The 26,966-nt window shown below is 37.3% G+C and overlaps 1 protein-coding gene across 2 annotated transcripts; it reads left to right on the forward strand.

Annotated features, from left to right (window-relative positions):
• Nucleotides 1-1,489: 1,489 nt before the first annotated feature.
• ppp1r21 (protein phosphatase 1, regulatory subunit 21) lies at nt 1,490-26,636 on the forward strand. Of its 2 annotated transcripts, XM_088351544.1 has the most exons (22): nt 1,490-2,055; nt 3,351-3,419; nt 3,608-3,754; nt 4,545-4,646; nt 4,706-4,870; nt 4,945-5,003; nt 7,246-7,340; nt 7,897-7,949; nt 8,038-8,187; nt 9,490-9,591; nt 9,660-9,748; nt 9,811-9,947; nt 10,016-10,108; nt 11,353-11,480; nt 14,968-15,117; nt 15,199-15,291; nt 16,993-17,247; nt 18,456-18,491; nt 18,576-18,692; nt 19,803-19,901; nt 19,972-20,100; nt 24,570-26,636. In XM_088351544.1, exons 1-22 carry the CDS (start codon nt 1,996-1,998, stop codon nt 24,597-24,599), a joined length of 2,358 nt encoding a protein of 785 aa, XP_088207670.1. In that variant the 5' UTR covers nt 1,490-1,995; the 3' UTR covers nt 24,600-26,636. The 2 variants fall into 2 exon arrangements, with proteins under 2 accessions (XP_088207670.1, XP_088207671.1); XM_088351545.1 differs by lacking the exon at nt 3,351-3,419.
• The last annotated feature ends 330 nt before the right edge of the window (nt 26,637-26,966 follow it).

Raw genomic sequence — 26,966 nt, forward strand, 5'->3', positions numbered from 1 at the left:
ATTAGGAGTACTGATGTCTGAAAAAAACTGGTATCGACCTTATACCTAGTATCGATACCCCTTCTGAATGTATCCTACAGGACAGATGAGATCTTGTACTGAGCCATTGTTCGATGGAGTCTTGTGTGGACTAGAAAGTAGGGAGGGTGGGGGGCTTCTCCCTACTGACTGCCTCAATTCAGCTAGAAATCAGAGCAGCATCTCCTAGAAACCCTCCACCCCCCCATAACCCTCTCCCACATGGCCTTAGCAACCACGCCACGCCGACAGTTGCTAGGCAACCAGACAATGCTGGAGCCACTGCCTGCACTCACTTTTTCATGGTGGAAACTGTCAAAGGATGCTTCTCTAACCGATTGAGAATATTACAAAAAATAGAGATTTTATTTGTGTTATTTCGTAAGGACTGAATTAAGAGATGAACAAATTAAGGAAATGTGTTGGCTCCATTAGCAACAAGCCATTTTATTCTGGTCAAAATTGGGCCATGTTTTTTAAAAATATTCAACAACACCTTCCCCCCTATATTTGGTTGATTTCAGTCATTAATATTGACTGTGTTTACTAAGAAAAATATACTCATTTTATCAAAATTTATAAATATAGGATTACAGTAACATCGAGTAAAAATAATATTAATAAGCTATGGCTTCTTCCCATCAGTCATGTTTTCTTTTTGCTTGCTGTTAACTCTATTGGGAAGTATTTTTGTATTGATAGTAACCTCGCTTATGCGGTAAAGAGAGAGAAAAATGAATTAAAATATAATTAAACAAAAAATAACAAGAAATAATAACAACATGAAATAAAACAAATAATGTAATAAAATGAAATGAAATGAAAAAAAAACCTCAAATAAAATAATTGAAAACTAAAATATAAAATTAAACTACATTGAATAAAAATAAGAATGTTTTTTGTTGGATTTAGGTGATTTGTTTTCTTCCAAAATGGTTGTTTAGATCCTTATGCTTTGAAAAAAAATCTTAAATAAAATAAATCAATCGTTTTAGCAAAAACAATTACACATACCTTATTTGTATTTGATCCAAAATCGGAAATTCTGAAAAAATAAATAAAACCACATTGTTTTGGCAAGAAAAATGACGCATACTCTATTTATATTTAATTTAAACAAACTTGATTACGTATTAATTACTTACTTACGTACTCACTTGAGCAGGTCGGACCTGGTTCTAATGCAATACAGTGAGCTGATTTTGGCACGCAACCCTTATTTTGTATATCTATATTTAATAAAGCAACCCAGCCAAATCCAATTTGAGAACCATTTCTTTAATAATCAATTTGAGATAATCTAGAATTGTGTAAAAGAATTATAGAAAATATATGTTCTAAAAACATAATCATTAGAAAAGAAAATACTCAAAACTTAAAACATTTAAAATTTAAGTGAGTTAAAATATTTCCTTCGTCATTTTTCTCCATCCGCCAGAGGGCGCACTTGGAAAACCGTTTCATTAAACTCTGACCCCGTGCTTCTGCCGGGGCGAATCTCCGATGAATAATGAAAATAAAAAATAAGTATTATAGACATTTGGCGTCTTGTCACGGCTTTATTTTCCTATACATCAACAAATACACTTAATATTTAACTACATTCAAGGAGGTTATTTCGCCAGAAATCTCTGCAATGGCTTTACGAACGTTTTTCGAAAACCACCGGGGTTGTGTTTTGCTACTTTGCTAACTAGTTAGCCTGCTAGCTGAAAATGCTAACGTCAACACTTCTTTTGGGCGTCCGAATAACATCCGCCTTCGGCAGTATTGCGTAAATCTGATAACTGCCAACGTTTATTTTATCCGCGAATAATATATCCAACTTCTCAACGATGCGCTTACTGCCAATGACGTATTGTCGTGCAGCAAGGAAGCGATCGTTATTGTTTTGGTAATCTGATTTAGTTTCGTGCAAGGTGGAGATTTTTTGCAGAATAAGAGTGGAAAATAATCTGAAAAAGGTTTGAAGGAACCATGGCTAATGTCACGGATCTGCAGACCAAATACAGCAGGTTGGCGCAGGAGTACTCTAAGGTAAAGTATCCTTTCCATTAATAACGACCATTATATTAAAATGTGATTATTTTTCCCATCTAACTACTACTCAAGATTTACATTTTCACGCAATTTTAGCAAACCAACTGCAAAAGACATTAAAATGACACCAAAGTTCTGTCTAAAAGACATATCTTTTGATTGTGAAGTCAAAGATCTATGGTCTTTTCAACACGCTACAAATACTACTTTTAGACGATGTGAGCGCATATTCAAATAACCCTAAACTAAATGTCAAACCTTGTGTAAATTTGTAAAGTATTTTTTCTATTTATTTTTAAAAGCCTCTTGTCTTCATTTCACACTGACTCAGCAAAACACTGTGAGAAAAGATGTTTGAAAGACTTAAAGACATTTAAAAAAAAACACTGTCTTCTTTTGCACTATAAGTGAAAGTTGAAATAACGTTGTTTTCAAGACAACAATGGGGTGTTATATTGACATAGACCTCATAAACATGATCTTTTTTAGAATGATTTTGGTTCATGTTGAAAGGGCTAAACTCAGGGGTCACCAATGTGGTGCTAGTGGCCCCCTCTAAGAAAAGCTGAGTAGCCTGTGTTTTGGGTCTTAAAATAGCTCCCCTTTTATGGGTCATTTTTGATTTTTCTAGGAACTGTATTTAGAAATAATTGACCTGATCCGTGTCTTTAAATAAATAAATTTAAAAAACCTAAATAATTCAAAAAATGAGTCAACAATGTAAATCAATGGTTACCTGAGCCCACTTTTAATAATTTCAACCTCATAATAACTTGGTAAAAACACAGGAATCACATCAAACTTTACGCTAATCTTTTACAAACCAGTAGCTCTCAGCTTTAAGGTTGCTGACCCCTGGTTAGTACTAATATCAATTGCATCTTGTTATGCTATTGTAGAAATCATGTTTAGAATGACAGCCCTTTTTTATAATATATGTTATGTTATTATTAAGACAATGTTATTTATGATAATACTGATAAACTCAATCAAATTAGTCTTTCAGTGTCTTGATATCTTGCACACATGGTCAAAATTGATTGCCTAAATATTTTTTCTTCTTAAGTGCCCTTTGTTTCTTGTCAGGTGACTGCATGGCCATTGGTCACTCTGTATGGTTTCCTGTTTATTTGACCTATTTCCCTGTTAAAAACTATTCCCTCTCAGGAAGTGCTGACTCTCATGTACCTCACAAACAGTTATCCTACTAATATTGTTCTTTTTTAATATAACGAAGCCCAGTAAAGACGTAACATTTTTTTTTTGTATCACTGTTGTGTATATTTCCACAGCTTCGTGCCCAGAACCAGGTGCTGAAAAAGGCTGTCGTTGATGAGCAGGCCAACTCGGCTTCCCTCAAAGTAAAGTCACTTAAAAACTAAAATGAAACACCACTGTAAACATCTTGATTCATTTTTGGCTCTTAATATGTTGAAATGGGACCTACTTTGTTGTGTTGACTTTTGTATTTTTGATATATGGATACGAGGGTAAATCAACATTTTCTGAAACTGTTCTCTTACTTCAAAGCATGTTTTTCGGTCTTCAGGAACAAATGAAGCAGAGGGATCAGAGTCTGAGGAAGCAGGAACAAGAGATGGACAGCCTCAGCTTTCGGAACCAGCAGTTGGCCAAGCGAGTGGAGCTTCTCCAAGACGAGCTTGCCACGAGTGAAGCCAAGGGCAAAAGGGTCAAGGTGACTGTGTATAACTATCGAAAAAAAAAAACTACGGGACTGTCAAAGAAAATGAAAATAATGTTTTCTGTTTTTTTGTAATATATTTTTTAAAAATCACATCCTACATTCTGGATTTATTACAAATCAAATGTAACATTGTGAGCCTTTTATTTTATTAAAATTGTTGATTATGGTTTGCAGCATACTAGTATTCTAACATTTTGAGATGGGATATTTGAGTTTTCTCCCTAATTGGCAATATTAAAACAATAAATACATGCAATGCATATTTTTTTAATTGCATTGCAGAAAATGAGGAACTTCATCTAATCTGGTCTAATTTTTAGAGATAGTTCTGCAAACTCTTGTTGCACCAACATAGCCATAAATAGCAACAATTGAAAAAAAAAACAAATTTTATTTTCAAGTTGGGTTTTTTCTTATTACGCTTAAAGTTTTGCCTATGTTTTTTTTCAATTTTATCCATTAATGATTTTTTAAATTTATTTTTTATTTAAGGAAATATAAACACATTTATACAATTCTCTTTTTTTCTTTCTTTTTCACTCTTCTTTTTGTTTTTTGTTTTATTAATCTTACAATTTTCCCTTCTTTACATTTGATTGATTATTTCAAATTTTTATTATTTGCTGTTTATTTAAAAAATGTAATAAAAACAGACAATTTTCTTCTTTTCCTTTTTTATTTGCTTTCTTGTTTATGTGTTTTAATTTTTTTTTCAAATTGTACTATTTATTCATTTATTTTTTTGTTGTGTATTTAAATATATTCTAAAATCCATCTCCAGAATAAAGGAGATTCTCCTTCACACCACACTGTGCGGACACAGAACGTTTTCGACGAAGACCTGCAGAAAAAGATTGAAGAAAACGAGAGGCTTCATATTCAAGTAACATGCAACAAACCTTTTTCTTTTAACATGCAGGTCATTAATTAAATTTTCTTTAGTTTTACGAGGCTGACGAGCAGCACAAGAAGCAAGAGGCGGAGATGAGGGCCCGTCTGGAGACGTTTGAGCGCGAGTCTCAGCATCACCAGACGCTTGTGGACGGACTCACTGCTAAGTACACTGAAACCATCGAAAGGCTGCAGAGTGACAAAGCGCGCTTGGAGGTAAAGTGCACAAAAATGTCATTTTATAAGACAACCGTAAACAGATGTTATTATATTTCTGTCCTAATTTTAAGGTTAAAACGCAGACGTTGGAGAGAGAGGGAAAAGATTGCCGGATAAGAACAGAGGAGTGGTATGTATGTAGTTTTTTTTTTAAAGGTTGTACTGTAGAAACCCGAGATGCGGCATTTATTCGTTCTGAGGTGTACATCACAAAGTGAAATTACCGAATAGCGGAATAGAAATCTATGGCAATGCGTATCCAATGTGTTCCAAACCTGCGGTATCTCAGATAAGAACATTAAAATTACAAAATATTCTATACCAGGGGTCGAAAACCTTTTTGACCCAAAGTGTCATCATAGCAAAATATTTCGATTTTTTTTTTTAGAGCAATATCATATATTTTTAGAGAAATTTCAGCAAAACTGCCAAACCTGATCCCGAGACAAAATGTGAATTTTCAGCGCATTTTATTTCACTGTGTGACGTTAGTTGATTTGATGAAAATTATGAAATAAAAATAATGCCAGAGCCACACATGTCACATATCAACCTATACACCACTTTAAACCTGTCTCCCTCCCACAATTACTTAAGATCGTTGAGGCTCACCTTTTTCATGTATAAAGGTTTCAAAACAAGGTGCAAGCAGAGTTCTTTTGTAAAAATGTCACAAAACACTGCAAACCTTCGGTGCGGACAGCGCTCGGTGAGGGGGTGATGTGTGTTCTGTGTGTATAGCTCTGCTCATTCCTACCACTCACCCAGATAAATTACTCTTAGTTCTTGGCTGACGTTTCTGGGAGGATTTTCATCATAACACACAACAGTGAACATAACCTGTTTAATAAGCTTCCATATAAAGGGTTCCTAAGCAATGTACAGCCAAAACGGGGTCTGTTGGTGTGACACCTTGACTGTAAACTGTAGTTGAAGTATGCTCTTTAGATACCCGACTTCTTAGGTTCCCGACACCTGGTCTATAGTTTAAGAGTCTAAACTAGTCACTTAATGTGTTTTCTGGATAAACTCAACCTTTATTTGCATGCTTATCATGCTTCTGCTTCTCTCTTTGGCATCACTGTAAGCCTTCGGACCCTTAGCAAATAAATAGTCAAGTCAAGTCATGTTTATTTGTATAGCTCTTAATCACAAAAAGTCTCAAAGGGCTGCACAGACCACAGATTATTGCAAACCACAGATTATTATTACACAATCCCCTGATCTAAAACCTACATGAGGGCAAGGAAAAACTAAAAAACCTCAACATGAGGAAAATGAAGAAACCTTAGAAGGGACTGCACATGAGGTAATCCCTCTTCCAGGATGACCAAGCTGCAATGGATGTTGCAATAACAAATAATAAACAGATATTGTCAACATCAAATATATGTTATTCATATGCGATAGAATAGAGGTGTGCTTTAAGATTAGATTCAAACAATTCCACTGAGGTTGCAGATCGAATCTCAGGGGGGAGAGCATTCCATAGCACTGGGGCCCGAATGGAGAACGGTCTCGACCCTGGGGATCTCTTCTTGGCTCTTGGGATCACTCGTAGACCAGCATTTTCAGAGCGAAAGCTCCGGACTGAACATAGGGGGAAATTCAATCTGAAAGATATGAGGGAGCAAGACCATGCATGATTTTGTTTACCACCAACAGAAACTCAAAATCACATTTTGGCAATTTTAAGCTAACAGAGTGCCAATGCAGGCTAGCTAAAATCGGAGTCATGTGATCAAACTTTCTTGTCTTAGTTAAAAGCCTCGCTGCAGCATTTTGTACCAGCTAAAGTCTCTTGATTTTGGACTTTGGGAGACCAGAGTGTAGTGCATTACAGTAATCGGTACGAGAGGTAACAAACACGTGAATTATAATCTCCGCATCCGACTGAGACAGCATAGGGCGAATTTTGGCAATGTTGCGAAGATGGCATAAAAGCTGTTCTAGTAATATTCTTAATGTGTGCTTGAAAGGACAGATTAGGGTCAGATATGACACCTACATTTTTTAACTGAGTCACTCTGGGTGATATACAATCTAGAAAAATACAGTATTGTATTGCCATTTGACTAAGCTTCTGAACGAAACAAAGTGAGAGAAAAGCATTGTACGATGACATTCACTTTATAGCATATCGGCATTGGAAGAGGCCATGAGTCAACCAATAGCCGACACGCATCTTATATGATGTTGACCAATAGCAAACAGGCATCTTAGAGATCTAACGACATACACACAAATTTGTTGTTGATGTCGAATAGTGGGGAAAATGCCGTATACAAGAGTGAAAAAACACAGTGAAGTGAAATTGTCCAGGGGGTCTACTGTAAATTCATTTCTCAGTTGCATTATTTTTGTTTGCGCAGTCAGCAACAGTTAAAACGATGCCAGGCAGAACTCAACCGACAACTGAAGCAAAACAGTAGCGTCATCCAGGAAAAAGTGCCCTTTAACGACACCAGTGAGTATGCCGGCATCTCTCGGATCCATAGCTACCTTCTTGAAAAAGAAAAGACACTAAAAATCAAGAAAAACATTTATTCAACATGACGGGTTAGAAATAAATCCCAGTCATGTAAAATGATTAAAAAAAAATCTCCATGTCCATCCCAGAAATCAGGTCACAAGCAGTTCAAAATCCTCAAATCAATTTTACTGGTGTCCTTAGCTAGCCATTACCGTTAGCCATTCACACCAGCTCTGACCAACTTAAGCTATTTGCCGTTTTCAGCTGCTCTGAATGTATCCAAATTAATTTATGGTTTCTTGAACTGATTGTAACCTTGCTTTTCTGATGAACAGAGAGGAAATAACTGTCCGTTTATTCTTTTTTTTATCTATTCATTTGTTTATTGCACATAGTCAAGTAAAGTCATGTTTATTTGTATAGCCCTTTATTACATGGAGTCTGGCAAACTCCAGATTGTTATTTCAACATCCCCTGCTCTGAAGCCTACATGAGGGCAAGGAAAAACTCAAAACCTCAAATATATATTCTTGTTCTGCCATATCTACAGAATTTAACGACTACAACAATCTAAACGTGCCGGCCCACAATCGAAGGCATCAGGTGGGTTTGAATCGAATGCTAGCATTTTTTGTTTGTTTGGTTTAGTACATAACCCGATTTGTTGGATATGTTTTTGTCCGAAATCCAGTTAAAAGCTCGAGACGTGGCAGGCCAAGCCTTGAGCTTCATTCAGGACCTGGTGGCCGGTCTGCTTAACTTCCATTCCTACACTGAGCAGAGGGTCCACATCTATCCTTTAGACTCTTCCATTGAGCCCATTTCACCTTTGAATCAGAAGGTAAGGAAGACGGTGCATCTACAGTAGACCCCCTAGCTTACGGAGTCCCTCCCTTAGAATATTTTCATGTTACCATGTGGAATAAGATCAGGGCCTTTTTGACCACTTGTTACAGCATTTTCCCCATCATACAACATCACAAACAAATTCTTTGCCTGCCCAATAACGTAAAAAAGTCAACTTTGACTTGTTTATTCGTATAACTCTGTGAGTTACACGCCTCATTTGTCGCTAAGAGGCCTGTCTGCTATTGGTCGACATCTTTGAGATAATAGTCTGCCATTGGTCTGTGTTACATCATCATGAAGATGCTGATATGTTATTGGCTAAGCTCCTTTTCACAATGTTTTCTCTCTCTCTCTGTTCAGTTCAGAATGCCTTGTAACAAAATTTAACTTGTTTAACTATAGTTCCCAAGGTTTAGAGGTAAGATCTTGGGCCCGATACCCAGTCCTCACAAATAAGATGTGAAAATTCGGGTTTACCCCGTGCTTGGTCACTCAAATCAAGTTAATCGGTCAGGTTTGGGTTTTTATGCTCGCAGTCCGGGTCGGGCTGGATTTTTTTAGGCCCGGTCTTCTACAGAGTCTTGCAGTGATGCTAAAAGGGAGAAGCAAATACACGATAACTATGGAAATGACCCTTGCAGAAAATACAGAAAATAAAAGAATGTGCACCAATCCTTCGCTCAGCAATATGATAGATAGATAGATAGATAGATAGATACTTTGTTCATCCCCGAAGGGAAATTCACATTTCCAGCAGCATCCCTGAGCTGAGAACAATCGAGAACAATCGAAAATAACACGGGAGCTGCTGGAGTGGCTGCCATGTTACTATTATTAACAATAAGAAGACTATTAAAGCTACAAATCCCTCAAAGGGCATGCCAATCCCTGCAAGTGGAAGTTTTAAAATTCATTTTCATTTTAATCTGATGGATCCACTTCCTTTTGCATCCACCCACTAACGTCAATGTACCAGCTCATGTAAGGTCACACCAAAAGGTATATCAAATGTTTCCTTTACATGACTATTGATTATGTTGTCTGATTATATGCACCTGTACTACACATAAGTAGTACTTACTATATACTATTATGGTATTATAATGTTTTTATCTGAGGTGCCGGGAGTTTTGAACACATTAGCTAACTTCGTTAGATTTGCACCCCGCAATGCAATAATTTCACCTTTCTCCACTTCAGAAGTGAATCATGATGTATCACGGGGGTTTACTGTAATTAGAATTTTTTTTTTTAATCAACTTTACGATTGAAAATAAACTTTTTCTTCTTCCAGTTCTCTCAGTATCTGCATGAAAACGCTGTGTACGTGCGCCCCCTGGAGGACAGTTTCTTGCAATTTCACCAAAGTATTACAGAGGACACGGTCACAGTTCTGGTGAGAGCTTCTTCCACTGAGCATCCTCAATCTTAACATCCACTCAAAATACAATTTCATCTTTCCAGGAGACTGTTGACAAGCTGAAGAACTTCAGCGACATTTTCTCAACTTATGTTCGTTTTTTGCAAAAGATTCTCCCTTATCAACTGAAAAGGTCAGCGGTGTTTGATAAGAAAGTGGAGTAGTATATTTTATAATTGTGTATTCTTCTCCCAGCCTCGAGGAGGAGTGCCAGACTCCACTTTGCACCGCTGCCCTTATGGTGAAGAATCAGGAACTTCAGAATGACATCAAAAGAATGACCACTGTGTTTGATAAGCTACAGAATTACATCACCTTGTTGACGTTTCCAAGTAGGTTGAAATTAAATTATTCAAGTCTCTTAATTGTATTTTATTTATAACACTTTTTATAATCCTAGGTGTTCGTCAGGACGGTGTCTCGCCAACTAACGCCACTGCCGTCTTCACCCATTTAGCGGCTTGCTTACACAGTCTTCACGATGTTATTAAAGGTAACAGAGCGGTTTCGACGTAAAGACTTGTGGGTAAATTAGATATAGTTTACGAATACATGTCATTGTTAAGTCAAATATGCCCTTTTTAGGCAATATACCGTCACAACAAATACCCAATTGGCTCAAATCTTTTATAATTTACTTTAAATTTGCGCAATTGTACCATTTATAAGCGTGTTTTGTTCATTTTTAGTATTGTTTTTTTATGTTTTCGCCAGAAAACCATTCTTAGAATCCTAGAATTTGAGATACACCACCATCTAGCGGAGAGATATAGGTAGTACAACCACCCTTTTCGTTAAAATTAGTCTAACTTTATTCTTAGCTCATAATTTATCATTAAAACGAGAAAGATTATGTAGTTTGGGATCTTATTTTTCTTTTTTTAAACGTTTTGCCACATTTTTTAGCAAAAAATTCCGAGACACACTAGTGACAAGATATATAGATAGATAGATGGATAGATAGATAGATAGATAGATACTTTATTCATCCCCTAAGGGAAGTCACATATGGTGTGTGATCACCCTTTTTGGCCTAAAATTCTTCTTAATTTATTTTTAACTGAAATTTTACATTCAAGTAAGAAAAGTTATGTAGTGTGATGGATCATTTTGTTTATTTAAAGTATTATTTTTTATAAATTTGCTAGAAAGTCATTTTTAGAATGCAATAAGCTGAAACACAAAAGCTAGCGTTAAAATATAAGTAATCCAACAACCCTTTTTCCCCTCCCTTTATTGAGTACATCATTTTTCAATCGTCAACTAAACCACTGAAACATATGTGGTCTGGACAGCCCTTTAAGACTTCTTGTGATTAAGGGTTATACAAATAAACATGACTTGACTGACCTGGCTTTGGACTGGAGTGGAAATCCCAGAAGAAATACTCTAAAGCCTCAGTGTGTATATTATAGCGCTCCGTAATGGTGTAAAGTACTTCTTTCATTTAAATAAAACACTATTGATTGAAACAATAGGCAAAAACACACATACTATCTCTATTTTTTGGAAACTCACAAGATTTGATTAGACTGAATTATGGAGCATTGTTTTTTCATAATCTTATCACAATTCCTCATTAATCAATTTTTCCAGATTGCACGGCTTGTTTAATTGGTATATTGTGTTTTATTAATCGATAATAACTCAACATGTCAAGTGCAACAAGTTTAAAATATGTTCCAAAGTGTCTGGGTTCCTCATCTGACTCTTCTACGTTTATCTGTGTGCAAATAGAGATGTCAAAGCACTATAACCAGAAGTCCAGTTTAGAGCAGGAGCTCCCCACCACCACACAGAAGCTCTTCACCACCACAGAGTGTCTTCTGGGCTCCCTCGGCTCACTCACCAACAGCACAGGAAAGGTGAGCCAATCAGCAACCGGTTCCTTCAATCATCTCTCATAATGTTCAATCGCCACTATGAGAAGAACTCAGGTGGCCGACAGTTACATTCTCAAGGATACTATCTGAATCACAGTTTTAGCAGCTGCTCCTCAGCTCCAGCCACTGGGAAACTATTCCTTTTTTTGTTTTAGAATCATGATTATTCTGGCGGTTGTGCCAAGGGAATATTCTCAGATTGAAGAATCATAATTGTAGGCATGCGCAATAACAATCGGGACGATAGTTGTAGAACCAATAATGGCCAAATATGACATTGTTATTGGCTTGATAGAAAACCTTACCCCCGATAATTAGTCACTTGGTGCCATGCTATGATATTCATTCTGCCGACACGCGTAAGCATTTATGTTCCTCATGATATATTTTAAGCACTGCTTTTAAAGCAGTAATAACACGACTTGGTCATGTATCCTCTCTACCTCTTCATAATGTGGATGAGGCACTTGAGATATCGCCCAAAAAAGATCCATTTACATTCCTTCTTAGAAGGCACCGGAGAGCTCGTCCATAATCACATGGCTCAGGATGCGTAAAGGCTGTTGTGATAGTACAGGGTTCTGAACTTTAGCAACTAAAGTCAATTTGTTTTATTTTTTTTGATTTCATATATAATATATATATATATATATATATATATATATATATATATATATATATATTCCCCTATCATATTCCTTACATGTCTTTGTGCGTGAATGCAGATTTAATTTTAAGCTTGTTGATTTAAAATTGACAGCTAAACAAGTTTCTTGATAATGACACAACGTTTTACCTTTCTATACTAGACATACACAAAGTGTAGTGTGCAAATTGTAATCTTTTTTTATTCCTTTAGACAATCATAACTGGCATCAATTTGTCTAATGTGCATGTAATTGGCTAAATGCTGCATTTGTATATTTTTTATTCATTTTGATAACGAATAATGTGAACAGCTTGGATAATGCCCCTTTCTGACAATGATATATGTTTTCTTAGCCAAGGGCTAGTGTGGCATTTAGTATTCGAGCTAATGTTTAGAAGTGATGACATTTTACTTCATGTTCAAAAAACATAATCATATGCATTTTCTCCAAAATCTGGTTCCAGTGCTACAAAATACTACGAGGTTTCCCTATTTTTACGCCAGTTTATTGCAAATGACGATTCTTTTGTTTTTTTAATGAAAACTACGAAAATTGAAAAAAATATCTTGCAACGGTTATTTTTGTATTGACAATGTTTATGGTGTATTAGTGCCATCTGCTGGACACTTGCAGTCGCAGTTGGTTGTTGTGCTGTTTCTTTTAAATAATAATAATAATAATTTCCTTGTAGATAGATAGATAGATAGATAGATACTTTATTCATCCCCGAAGGGAAATTCACTTTTCCAGCAGCATCCCTAAGCTGAGAACAATCGAAAATAACTGAGAACAATCGAAAAATAACACGGGAGCTGCTGGAGTGGCTGCCATTCGTGACGGCGCCGGAGAAACGATTCAATTTTAATCATGTACAAACAAACAATTGAATCATGTACAAGAAACGATTCAATCTGAATCATGTACAAACAAACAAACAATTGAATCATGTACAACAAACAAACAAAATATTTATGTTTCAATAAGTGGAGTGTTAATAAAATGGGGGGAAAATAATTTCTGATACTGATATAACCAGGTAAAACTAATTTTAAGTTACCTGTCCAAATGAATGTTGTGCCATCTCACCTTTCCCACTCTCTCTGCTCGCTCCTGAAACTTTATCAAATAGTCCAAAATTTTACCTCATCTTCTCCGCTCACCTCGTCGTCCTCTTCTCCTTCCACTTCGCACTACAGAGACTTTTTAGCTGAGCCGTCTCTTATGACACCATCCCCTGATCTAGACCAAACTAATGCAAGCAAAAATGCAATGGCAAAGCAAAGCCACTGAGGAGCTAAACGAACATGGAGGTGTATTGTCATTCTGTGTAACAATGTACACAGAACGAAATGTCGATTGCACCTGACCCGTTGTAGCGAGCCGATGCAGCCGCAGCCAACAGAGGGCGCCGCCGACCACTTTTTAAGTCTTAGGAATGACTCGGCCGGGGCGCGAACCACCGACCTCCCAGTCTCAAAGCGGGCGCCTTACCATCTAGGCTACTGAGCTGGTTAGTGACGTTGTCTAAGAAAACAAAACTAAAGACGCACAGAAGAATAACTTGATTTTGGTGCGTCATCGGTATCGGTTTCCAGAAGCAGGATGTTATCAGTTATTGGTATAGGTAGGAAATAAAACTCATCATGCATCAAAAATATATTGTTTTAACTGCAGCTGAATGGTGAGCTCTCCCACCCCTTCAACCTTAAGTGGCTGCTTAAGCCCCCCCTCCATGAGTCTGTTGACATTAGCACTGTCAAATATTAGGCTCCCAATTTTTCGCAACCAAGCCCTCATTCGCATTTACTTTCAGCGCTTTAGTAAATAATGTACAGACGCTCCCCTACTTACGAACAGATACGTTCCAGACGATCGTTAGCAAGTTGAATTTGTGTGTAAGTCACTTTAATGCTATATTTTGGATGGAATGTATGTTTAAGGTTTATATAAGTACGTTTAAGGCTTGTATGAGTAACCTGTATTGTTTTGTACTAAAAAATAAACATTTCATAAAATAATATATTCTATAAAGATAAATAAAGTTAAGTGTAACTTACTTTTGGAAGATGAGCTTCAACAGTTAGGCGACTTTCTCCTCCGTGGTAAGGAGTGGCTTAAAAAAGAGATCCAACCATTTTCTCAACCGCATTAAGCTTTCTTATTCCACTTTCATTTCAATTGAAACGACTCGCCTCTTCTTTACACTTTACACCAACCATATTGAATAGATGCGCGAAATATTAAACAATGAAAATTGTTTAAATTTCTTAGCACGCTGGAGATACAGTATAGAAAGTTTACACCCAAACTAGGAAGAGGAAGTTGTATTTCTTCTTCGGGGTGGATGCTGGGTGAGCTTTCACAGCGCCACACACCGGTAGTGGCAGAAAGAAGCACTACAATACTGTCCTGTACTCTGAAAAAGGTGCACAATACAAAATCTAACTTACAGCAATGTCCGGATATTTTTCGACACCTCGAAAAAGTGTACCTATCTACCGTTATCCGTAACTCGAATGTTCGTAAGTAGGAGAGCGTCTCTATTTGTAATTGCTATTAAACTATATATTAGTCGCTATTTTGCATAGTAACACGATCCGAAAATATGTAATGTAGACATCTTTGGGGGAGAGAGAAGAAATGCGCGCCGCTGTAAACCGAGTTAGGTGTGCGATGGCACGTCACCGCTGGCATTGTGCTGCCAAAGGTCCCGACGCCAAATTCCCACGTGGTTGGTGTCAGGTGTGCGCAGGGTTATTAAGGTTGGGTTTTGTTTTTCCCTTTCTTTTTTTCCATTTTCTATCTGCGGTTCCTTGCAGCTTGCCACCTTCTTCAGCAACAACCTGGATTTCTTCGCGTCATCAGAATACGGTCCCAGAGGACACACGACACACTTTCACCCATTGCAGGCTGAGATTATGCTTTCCAACAAAAAAAAAGCAGCTGCCTATATTCATGCAATCAAAAAGGTGACCGTCCCTATCCTCTATGTATAGCAATAGGAAGGTGTGATCATATTTTTTGGAATACTTTTGTGATTTTTACCATAGCCCAGGCCACAGTCCGTCCCATACAGGGAAGCGCTTTCCAATCAGCGGATACTCACAAGTTCGACTGAGAGTAGAGAAGGCCTCACTCAACAGGTTGGTGTTAATTTCTTTTTCATTTGGTGAAAGCCTACTTCAATATTTTCTTGCATGAGCAAATGTGAATATCAGCCACCGACAGGACATCAAATCGTATGTTAGTCCTTGCCATTAACAAGAGGAACTGGATACAGCCGTAGCGGCTGAAAAGAACCAATTGCTGTAGTGTGTCAGAGCTGGTTTACTGGCTAACTTGAGCGGCTAGTGTAGAATCTCTGAAAAAGGCCGGTAAAAGATTGCAAGAACACAGCAGAATTTGTCAATAGCTAGACCCCGAATCATCAAACTCAGCAACATGACTGGCACAAGGGGGAAAAAAGTAGAAAAATCATATGAAGTTAAGTAAAGCCAACCAACCTCTAAATTGTCTTCACAATTTTATTTTAAATGTGGTCATTTGTATTGTCAACTGTAAATTGTTATTTATCTAAGAAGGAGGCCATTTTGCTACATCTTGTTAAAATGAAAATGACATCGAAACCAGGATTCACCTGTTTTCTGAATCAAAGCTGTGATTGATTGTTAAGAGAACAATTTTAATGTCATTTTTGATCAAGATCAATTGCAAAATGGCTGGCTATAAATATGTTTTAAAATATGTATTGGAACAAAATTTTAAATCATTCGCAGCTACAGATGTGAATTATTTTCTGTAGGTTTGGCATTGAACAATATTAGTAAATGGGAAATGGTAATTCTAAGATTAAAAAATAATATGAAATTAGAATTAATTGAAAAATATTTTCTGTTTTTCTCCAGTTAGAAAAACAAATAATAAATATTATTTAATAGTTTAAAATCTTATTTGTGAATGGAAAAGTGTTGTCATACTTTGAAGATTTGAAAGTTAGAGCTTATTTTTAAAATTGGCAAAATTACTTCAGAATTGGACAATTTTTTTGTTTTTGTAGTGCAGCTGTCATTTTGAATAAAATAAAAATAATCATGATAGAAGTAAAATAGGTAATAAACAATACATATAAATAAATACATTTTATATGTATATATTCTTAAGTAAATAAAAGATGAAAGTAATAAGTAGACATAAGAGATCCCCAGGTTCAAGAGCATTCTCCATTCGGGCCCCGGTGCTGTGGAATGCTCCTCTCCCTGAAATTCGATCTGCAACCTCAGTGGAAATGTTTAAATCTAAGCTTAAAACACACTTCTATTCTATAGCATATGAATAACCTATATTTTATGTTGACAATATCTGTGTATTATTTGTTATTGCAACATCCATTGCAGCCTGGTCATTCTGGAAGGGGGATTACCTCATGTGCAGTCCCTTTTCAAGGTTTTCCTCATGTTGAGGTTTTTGAGTTTTTCTTTGCCCTCATGTAGGTTTTAGATCAGGGTATGGCGTCATAATAGTCTGTGGTTTGCAATAATCTTTGGTTTCTGCAGCCCTTTGAGACTCTTTGTGATTAAGGGCTATACAAACAAACATGACCTGACTTGACATTCTAATAAGTAAAAACATAATAATTGACAAAGAACTAAAATGAATCAGGTGACCATAAAATTCTATTCATATAAATTATTTATATTTTCACAAAATAGTGCATTTAAACCATTACTTTTAAAATATGCAATTGACTCAAACCTTTGGTCAAACTGCCGTAGAACAACTTTGAATCAATTTCTGCAAATATTTCTAAGATAGCTTCCTCTTTCCATTTATATTTTTTTTTCCAGGTGCAGCAGAGTCAGGAGAAAATTGCTCGCCTGGAGCAGGAAAAAGAGCACTGGCTGTTAGAAGCTCAGCTGGGGAAGGTGCGTCTGGAAAAGGAGAACCAGCGAATTTTGGAACTGGAAGCGCAGCTCGCCGCCGCCGCTTTGGGATCTGGGTTTGAGTCCCCGACGACCGCCGTCGGATCGCTGGCACAGAATCGCGAGGAAACAGAAACTGCTTTGAAGACTGTTCCCAAAGAAACCATGTGCACCAGTCTGGTATCCTCACTCCACAATCTACATTTATTTGAAGACCGAATGCAACTTAAGTGTGTCTGTTATTAAATACACAACCCCAAAAAAGAGAAAAAAACTGTTACAATCGTTAATGAGATGTTGCAACAGTTCCAGGCTTGCAATATTCCTTTGGGGGGACCTGAGGAGTAAGGAATTACAATAATCCAAACAAGATTAAAGCATGCATCAACACTTCCTGTTCGAGTGAAATGGGCAGACTCTCCGTTTTTGAAGTCCGAAGAGCAGAGAATGACAATAATTATACCCAAATTATTAATATATTTTTTTAGGTTTACAATCTTGCAGTATGAGTAAAAGTTTCTTGCTCTGATGTTTAGGGCCAATCATTTAGATCTGTTTTGATTTTATTTAATTTTTTTAAACAATTAAACAGACATTTTTTTTTCTTGTTTTTTAATTTGCCCACTTTTGTATTATTATTGCTTTACTAGAGTAGAATAGAATTGTGTTCTTGGCTTGGAGAAAGGAGCCATTAGTTATGTTCTCCAGACTGGGAAGTAAGCAGCCTATGATTTTCTGGGCTGTGTTGATGACCCACTGTAATCGGAATCCTTGTTTTAACAAAGAGGCGATGGCCGTTTTGTTTTAAGCGACCTGTAGCGTCTGCTAAAAAACAGCGAATCAATGAGGTTTTTCCTGGGTTGAGACAATAATGTCCTCCAGACTGGGCAAAGCGCATCCTATGAATTTCTAGGCGGTGTGGATGACTCTTTGAAATGTTTATCATTGTTTTAAGGGACCTCTAGATTCTGCTAGAGGGCAGCAAGTCAATTTGATGGTGGCCGGAGTGAGAGGAGTGCATAATAATGTTCCCCAGACTGCGCAGGGAGCAGCTCATGATTTTCTGGGCTGTGTTGATTATTTGTAAAGTTCCACTGTGGCTCTAGATGTTTTTTTCCTTAGCATGTTTAACTTGTTTTCCTGGTAAGACAATACAATTCAAAATAAACGAATCTACTCGATACAGCGGATATCATTTTGTAAATGTAAATAATCTGCATTTATATATAGCCCTTTTCAAGTCACTGAAGACCTCCCAAAGCGCTTCACAATGTGCTTCACACCCATCCATTAACACACACTCACACTCACACACCGATAGTAGCGTCAGCCAATTTGAAGACTTAATTTTTCCCACTGCATGTGATTTAACAGTTTTGTTTCTTCAGGTCGGCATGTTGTGCACGGTCTCCACAACAGAACAAGTGAGTGTCTTGATGAAGAAGTGGAAATATTCTCCTCAGATAAAGGTTGTACGACATTGCATGAGTGTTGCATGTTTTCTGCAGGTGGGAGACGAGGAGTCCAGGGAGCAACTGATAAAGACTCACTACATGAGCAGAGTGGGAGAGCTCACCACTCAGCTGCAGCTCTCAGACAGCAAGGCCGTGCATTTCCACGCTGAGGTGATGCATTCACTTCAAACGTATTGCAAAATCACTTGAATGCTTTTGGGGCAAATTAACCGCTTAAGATGGAAAGTCATCAAAGTCAGCGAACTGTTCTCTACCTTTTTTTGTGGCATACTCTGTATGAAATACATGTCTATTTTTACCCGAGTATCCCTAACCAGCACACATTTTTTGGGTTGAGAACATTTAGAAAACATACACTATGTATTTGAATGTACACAACTATACACATATATGTATATAAAACATTTCAATGAATGTATCTGATTTATTAAACTGCATAGCTTAATTTGTTTACTTAAAACTAAAAGATAGGACTCCCAAAAATCAAAATATAAAAAGGTTTTGTACACATAAAATGATACTTTTAACTTGCTAATAGTGTAAATCAAGAAAAATAATAACATATAATTTTTTATTTAATATTGTTTTTTTCCATTATAGAAAATAAATTGCTAATTTTGATTACCCATAATAGGAAATTATATTAATTGGTGAATGGGCTTCATTTACATAGCACTTTAGCAGTCACTGAGGACCTCCAAAACACTTTACAATACACTCCACACTTTACCAGCAACTATCATAATAGTAAATACCAGCAAAATATTACCTTCTAACTAATACATTTGGTTCATTTAAGTAACATTGTTTTGGTATGTGTGTTAGAAAAAAATATTCTGTATAATATTCATAGCAAAAATTATGATACATGTACGTAAAAAATATTAAAATGAGCAAAATTAGTTTGTCAAATCAAGATACATTTTTGTTTTTTTAATATTATTATTATTATTATTATTATTTTTAATTATCATTTTGCTCCCTGTAAGTATTATTTATTTTGTTTTTGTAGTGCAGCAGTCATTGTTAGTATCTCTTTGATAAAAGTATAAATCCTTGGAACATATAATTATTTTCGTGACAGTAGTTCCATTTTCCTAAAAAATGACAACAATAATTAACGTTTTCACAATTCTAATATCAAGGTCAACGAGTAACATTTGGCTCTTTCTTTGAATCGTACTTATCGATTTGTGCAGCTTTGTCCAATGCATGAGTACTTAAAGCATCTGAAAAAACGGCATGACTTTTTCTTTGTAGTGTCGCGCTTTGGCCAAACGGTTAGCCATCGCAGAGAAAGCGCGGGAGACCTTCGTGGAGGAGACGAAACGGGCCAGTCAGAACATCACGCGCCTGCAGGTACAATGTTCCTCTTCCGATAAATCGCATTCAAACGACTTCTCGTAGTTGAAATTCGCATGTCACGCAGGACGAACTGAGCACGACCAAGAGGAGCTACGAAGACCAACTGAGCATGATGAGCGACCATTTGTGTAGTATGAACGAGACGCTCAGCAAACAGAGGGAGGAGATCGACACCCTCAAACTAGGCGGAAAGGTACACTACATTTAAAAAAAATTTTTTTTTTAGCTGTCAGCAGCAGCTATAATGGATTAAAACTAAGCTCTGAATTCCTATCCTGAATTTCTGCTCATTTCAACATTTTGGTTTACTAAAACGGTGAATGAATCGAATAATTTAGATGTTTTTAGGAGGCAGTATTCTCGTTTGCCCGCGTCCCTGCGTCATAGACGCATCATTTTTCCTGGGGCCGCATGGTGTCAAATCAACGTGCGTCCCCGGGACGCAACTTTTTTGACACAAAGTTGTCATTATTACCCAATTACATTCTTTTTGACAAAGATTTATCGCGCTCCAAACTTTTCGTCAGGCAGATCCGCCATTGTTATTTTGGTCTCGCTGTTCGAGTTTTTGTCTGCACGCCAATCTCGGCAAACGAGATCTCATTGCTTCGAGATGACGTCATTGTTGTGGTGGTTGTCGTCGAGTGAAGGTTAAGTATGATTCCAGAAAAACAGTCAGTATAAGGTGAAAATCAACACAAAATTGGTAATTCCTTCAGTGTCAGTAACAAGTCGAAACATAATGCAGAAAGTGATAACAACGGGAATTAAATGAAATGAAATGATCTGCATTTATATAGCGCTTTTCAAGTCAATGACTTCCCAAAGCGCTTTACAATGTGCTCCACATTTCCTAATAGCGGCCTTGCAGCCATGTAAGGCGCTAACCTGCTTATTGGCGGTATTAGGGGTACAGTGTCTTACCCAAGGACACTTCGACATCTAACACGGACGAGCTGGGATAATTCCGGCACGAAAAAAACGGCGGAGAAATTCTTCGGAAGATCGCGGAGGCAAGGAAAACATGTGTGTTGAAGCAAACGATTTGACGAAAGAAAATAAACAACAGAATACTAGCAAAAATCTGAAGTCAAGTCTAGTGTAATATGCCTAGATTGGTAGTGCTCTTTATTAAATCTTATCTACTAATTAGTAATAACTGATTCAATTTAAAATACTTAGGTAAACAAAATGTTTTTTATTTTATTTGTATTCTTTTTATATTTTTTTCAAATTGAAATCAAAATGTATTGGTGAGGGGGAGTCATTTCATGCGCCTGTTTGCAGTTTTCTTTTAGTCTAGGATGAAAATTGTGAAAGTAAGAAAAGGACTATTTTAAATACAGTCCAAATGCCAACCCTAACTCCAAAAAAAAGATGAAAAAGGAACCGTTTATTTGAGCGCGTCTAATAATTTCACATACAGGGTTGGGTCGGGTTACTTTAACTTGATTACTTTTAATTACTTTTGGATTACTCCAATACCAAATATGCTAATAAAAGACAAACGAAACTAAATATGAATAAAATTATGACTCACAACACGTGGTTAGCTTTCGCTCCTGGCTTTGATCTCCGGCAAAACTAACATAAAATGCGACAGAAACCAAATGAAAATAAATCCAAACAGCTTGCCAACATCATTTTTGCCGGTCCATGTATTCCGTTACTCCCCAAGTCTGCACAAAATTTAGTAATTTAGTAAGTTAAAGTAACCCTACCCAACCCTGTTCACATACTTGCAGGCGAAACAAAGGTAACTTGACAGAGGCTGTAATGATGATTTCAGCCAGAAGATGGTGTCAGCAAGTGCAGTATTTTGCAGTTACAAACACCACATTTATTATTGACTTATCGTGTCTAATTACGTGAGCCGAGACAGTTCTGTTCTAAAGGCAAATGCAAAGCTCCAAAGAGTGAGTGATAAAAGTGTCTCTCAGAAAGTTAAGTCAAGTTTTCAAGCTGCGAGTCGTGCCGTTGTAAAAGCGAAGCAGCGTTCTCACGTCAGAGTGTGATTGGAAAGGCACCTGCTGCTGGCAGCATCTGAAAAAGTCATCAAGTCAAAAGAGTTTGTTGGCTAACTTGCGTGTTCCGGCTTGCTTGAGATCAGGTTGTCACGCAGCAGGACAGAACACGCGTGTGATCCCAAGCCGAAGTCCGGAAACCAGAGCTGGCGTGTTTCGAGATTCCGAAAGGAACGTACAAATGCGGGGGAGGATTTTTGCACGCTGTGAACTCAGAACGCAGTAACTTGTAGCTCTTTTCTTTTTTCTTGAATCCGGTTTCATTTTTTGGGTGGTCATTTTTGTTATTTGACCTGTGGACATTACTGTAAATGATTTGGTATCACCTGAAGAGGATTTATGAGTAATTTTATGCAATATACTTGACTACTTCCTACTTTGCGCTATGTACTTTTCGGCCTGAGTGCATCACAAGTTGAAAAATATTCTGAGGTCCATTATCCTCAATTGCCTTTTTGCTGCAAGCAAAATAGCCCATTTTTGTCTGACCTCCACCAAAAAGTGAACTACACTCATGCGGACACGATAAATTATCCCCAATTCCATAATGCTGCTAGTGGGGACCGGCAGAAGGCACCTTTGTCAAAGAGTGTGCCATTCTGGCTTGGCAAAAATCAAATGCATAATTGTGGAAGCTATCCATTATCCCAGGTCAACTATTTTTAAAAGCGAAGGGCTGAGAGAGTACATTTGTGTAATAATGAGTGGCTGCTCGTTTTTTTCTCTTATTTACGCCTAAAATGAATAACACCATTGCCGCAATCCATTATCCCCAGTTAACTATTGTTGTTGGCAAGGGCCAACAGAGTACGTTCTAAAAAAGGGTTGGGAGGGAATTTATAGTGACAACATAGCATATTTTCGTATATTATTTAACCAAAATAAAAGAGGAATTACAGTGGGACCTCGGTTATCGCGGTTAATGGGGACCAAAACCACCCGCGATAAGTGAAAATCCGTGAAGTAGCGGCGCACCTTCAAAAAAAAAAAAGTTTTTCATTTTTTTTTAATTATTATTTTTTTAGACCCGGTTAATGGGGAACAAAACCACCCGCAAAAAGTGAAAATCTGCGAAGTAGCGACGCCCCTTCAATTTTTTTTTATTTATTTATTTATTTATTTTTTTAAACATTACAAACCACGAAGCTCTGAAGCCGCGAACGTCGAACCGCGAAGTAGCGAGGTCCCACTGTACAATGTTTACTACTAACCATAACCCTAAGTTTTTTTTTAGGGATGCACTGAAAGTAACAATTGGGGGAGGGAAATTCATCTCATCTCATCAGCCGTACCGCTTATCCTCATTAGGGTCGCGGGGGGGCTGGAGCCCATCCCAGCCATCTCCGGGCAGTGGGCAGGGGACACCCTGAACTGGTTGCCAGCCAATTGCAGGGCACACATGGACAGACAACTCATTCGCTCATTCACACATAGGGACAATTTGGACCGGCCAATTCACCTGAAATGCATATTTTTGGAACGTGGGAGGAAACCGGAGTGCCCGGAGGAAACCCACGCAAGCACGGGGAGAACATACAAACTCCGCACAGGAAGTCTGGAGCTGGATTCGAACCCACAACAGGTTCCCATGACATGAACTGTGCCGCACAAGCGCTAACCACTGCTCCGCCGTGCTGCCGGGAGGGAAATTAAAACACCAAATTTAATTATAACAATATTTTTTTATTTAATATAATGTTGCATTTTGGTCACTTTGATTCTCCGTAGTTTATAATTTTCCTTTTGTTTGTAGCACTTGTTGTCAGTTGCACAATACAAAACAGCTACATCTAGTCGTCAAATATCAGGGTTGGGTAGGGTTACTTTAACTGGATTACTTTCAATTACTTTCGGATTATTCCAATACCAAATATGCTAATAAAAGACAAAAGAAACTAAATATAAATAAAATTCTGACTCACAACACGTGGTAAGCTTTCTCTCCTGGCTTTGATCTCTTTGATCTTCGGCAAAACTAACATAAGATGCGACAGCAACAAAATGAAAATAAGTCCAAACAGCTTGCCAACATCATTTTTGCCGTTCCATGCATTCTTACTCCCCAAGCCTGCACAAAATGTAGTAATTTTATTCATATTTACTTTCTTTTGTCTTTTATTAGCATATTTGGTATTGGAGTAATCCAAAATAATTGAAAGTAATCCAGTTAAACTAACCCTACCCAACCCTGAATATTACACACTGCCACTTGAAGTTTATTCTACTTTAAGTAATGTTATGCTGACATAATACATTCTAGTCTTTCTCTTCCCTTTTTAATGCGTATTTTGGTGGTTTTTATTGGACAGGAGAGTGATTAGTGACCATTAAACAGGAGAAGGTAGGGAACTGATGATGATGATGCAACAAACAAGTCACACTTACATAGTCACCAAAGTAAAATAATAAGAGTCGTAGATTCGCCGCATGTATCTTAGCACCAACTAATTGACTGATTGTAACACACAAAGTACGTGCTTTTCACAACAGTTCATAATGGCACCATTTCCTGTGGTGTGTCTTAGGCAAGTACAGCCTGTTGGCGCCTATCCTTCTCCAGGGCCACCTAATGTTTCCACCCGGTCTCTAACAGGGGACGTTTCGCGTGTTGCAAATCTGAAATTTATATCTTCCACAGGCTAATGCTAAGAAGAACAAAGGACGCTAGCGCTGCACTAACACTGGCTTCATTTGGGAGCACCTTGAAGATACGGTGGAGCCCACCAGAAGCACGTCACGGAAACCAGATCACGAGCAATTCCTCTGAAGAACTTCCGCTTCTTCAGGGCTCGTATGGCCGTTTCAGAACCGATTGCAGAAAATGGATCAAGTTTACCGTTTCCGAGACCAATAGGCCTTTGTGTTTAGTCCATTTTTGTGATCTTTAATATTCCACACCTTTAATGCGAGCAAAAAAGGGCTTGCAATAATCATTAAACACTTGAACTTTTCACTATTTTTTTCTTTTTGTTATGGAGTCAAACAACAAAGTCCGCCAAGAACCTCTGACTGATTAACTGTTTACATGGGAGAAAATGTATAAGCTTGGAAAGATTTCAATACGAATATGTGAAATGTATTGTAAGTTGACTAATTTTAAAGAATACTTATACAGTAGATCCCCAGGATACAGCATCCCCACCTTATAACATTTTCACTTCACGGTGTGGAATAAGATTGGAGGGGGGGTGTTATCGCCCCTTTTTATGGCATTTTCCCCACTATAAGACGTCCCGTTCCCAAAAACATACAAAATTCCAATCTAGGGCTGTTCATATGACCTCAAATTACGTAACGAAGATGCTTGTCTGCTATTGATCGACCTCAAATAAAATCCTGGTCTGTTATTGGTTTACGTAACAGCATCATGAAAATTCCAATGAGCTATGGCAGATCAACCGAATAATGAGAATATTACATAGTTTACTACGCTAGTTTGCAACAAATCGCAAATGACCATTTTCTTGAAACTAATGAAATTGAAAAGAAATCCAGCAATGCTCGTTTTTGCCTTCTATTTGGTACTCTTGGTCTAAATACAAAGACTAGTAAGATACATTCCCAGTGCAACTTTAACCAAAGAGTGCTATAAAGAGGAATAAATTAATTTTGCAGTGTTTTTTAAGTGATACCATTGTCTTAAGACTTTCAAACCAAGAAATTTAACTTTCAAATGTAGTTAAGTTATTTTTGTACCAAAATTCTCTTCATTCTGAATTACGATTTTGAATATTTGGCAGTTCTGTTATTGGCTTAACTCCTTCCCACAATGCCTTTCCCTTCATTCGATTCAGAATCTTGAGTGCTTTGTAAAGGCTGCAAAACAATACAAATGTATTGCATTGTATTTATTAGCAGTAATGCTAAAGGTAGAAGCAAAGCATGATATCTTTGAGAACAAGCTTGCGGTTATCCAGAAATATGAAGATGGTTACCTTCGCTAAGTTGCTTGCCCATAACCAATTGATGATCAGGACTATTATTGGAAAATAAGAAGGCAATTGAAGCAAATATTCTAAGGAATTACAATCCTTGAAAAAGGTTTGAAATCATTTTTATTTTCTCTGTCATCTCCCCCCTTCTGCATCCATATGTTACTCCACTTGACCAGTTCAAATCTCCTCACAGCAAAGGTAAATAAAGTAACATTTTTGAATGACATAACATTTATAGTACACATAAATCACTTGATATGTTCCATCTTGTGAGTTTAACTTACCATGGGTTTCAACACTATACAGCACTTTTACTCTAAAATCATCTCTCCTAAACATATTGATTTTGTATCCCGGGATCTACTGTATAACAATTTATTAGTTGTATGTGTCAATTATTGAAAATCACCGAAACAATATCAACTATATCCAGTCCTGAATGTGAAAATGGTTCTCACAAGATGGGAAATCTTGCCCGATTTATTTTGGGTGTGTCTTGAAAGTTTTTGTGTGTTGAACTTTTGCTTGGACAAGCTGCAGCCTGCAGCTGCGGTTTCGCTTCTGCCTTGTCGGGACACCATGACGGAAGGAGAGGCTGACTTTTTTTCTCTTGGAAAAAGATAAAAAAGGGAAGTTGAGGTGGATTTTCAACATTCACTCGGACCACAAGAACTTGCCAATTGTGGAATGGACCTTATTGGTATCCTCACTGTGTAACCTCAACAACTCAATGCATATAAAAGAGGAATTAAAAGATTATTAAACCTGGATTTGTGTAATCCCCGAAGTTCTGATTTTTTAAGAGAAAGACCCACCCATCCTTTGCAACAGGGAGGCCCCATTTTACTTTCAATGATGTCACTTTCTCTGGCAGAAAACTCATCTGTTGTTCTTAACACCCCAGTGTGTATTAAATAGCGCCCCTAGTGGTGTAAAACATTTCATTCATTGAAATCAAGCGCTATTAAGTGAAATAATAAGCATAAACACATGCACTATTCCATAAACATGGTTTTTGTTTCAGAAATGTGTAATTGTATTACACAACTTGAGCACGGAGACATTTTTTGCCGCCATCTTACTACTACAGAAGCCTGTAG

This window comes from Urocampus carinirostris, chromosome 13 (genome assembly GCF_059441175.1).
Source record: "Urocampus carinirostris isolate Australia breed hairy pipefish chromosome 13, RoL_Ucar_1.0, whole genome shotgun sequence".
In the NCBI taxonomy this organism is placed as follows: domain Eukaryota; kingdom Metazoa; phylum Chordata; class Actinopteri; order Syngnathiformes; family Syngnathidae; genus Urocampus; species Urocampus carinirostris.

Coding starts and splice junctions, on each gene's coding strand:
- ppp1r21 (XM_088351544.1), top strand. CDS start 1,996: ATGGCTAATGTCACGGATCTGCAGACCAAATACAGCAGGTTGGCGCAG. Junction 10,109..11,352: donor TCTTCACGATGTTATTAAAG/GTAACAGAGCGG, acceptor GTGTGCAAATAG/AGATGTCAAAGCACTATAAC. Junction 20,101..24,569: donor CCCTCAAACTAGGCGGAAAG/GTACACTACATT, acceptor TATCTTCCACAG/GCTAATGCTAAGAAGAACAA.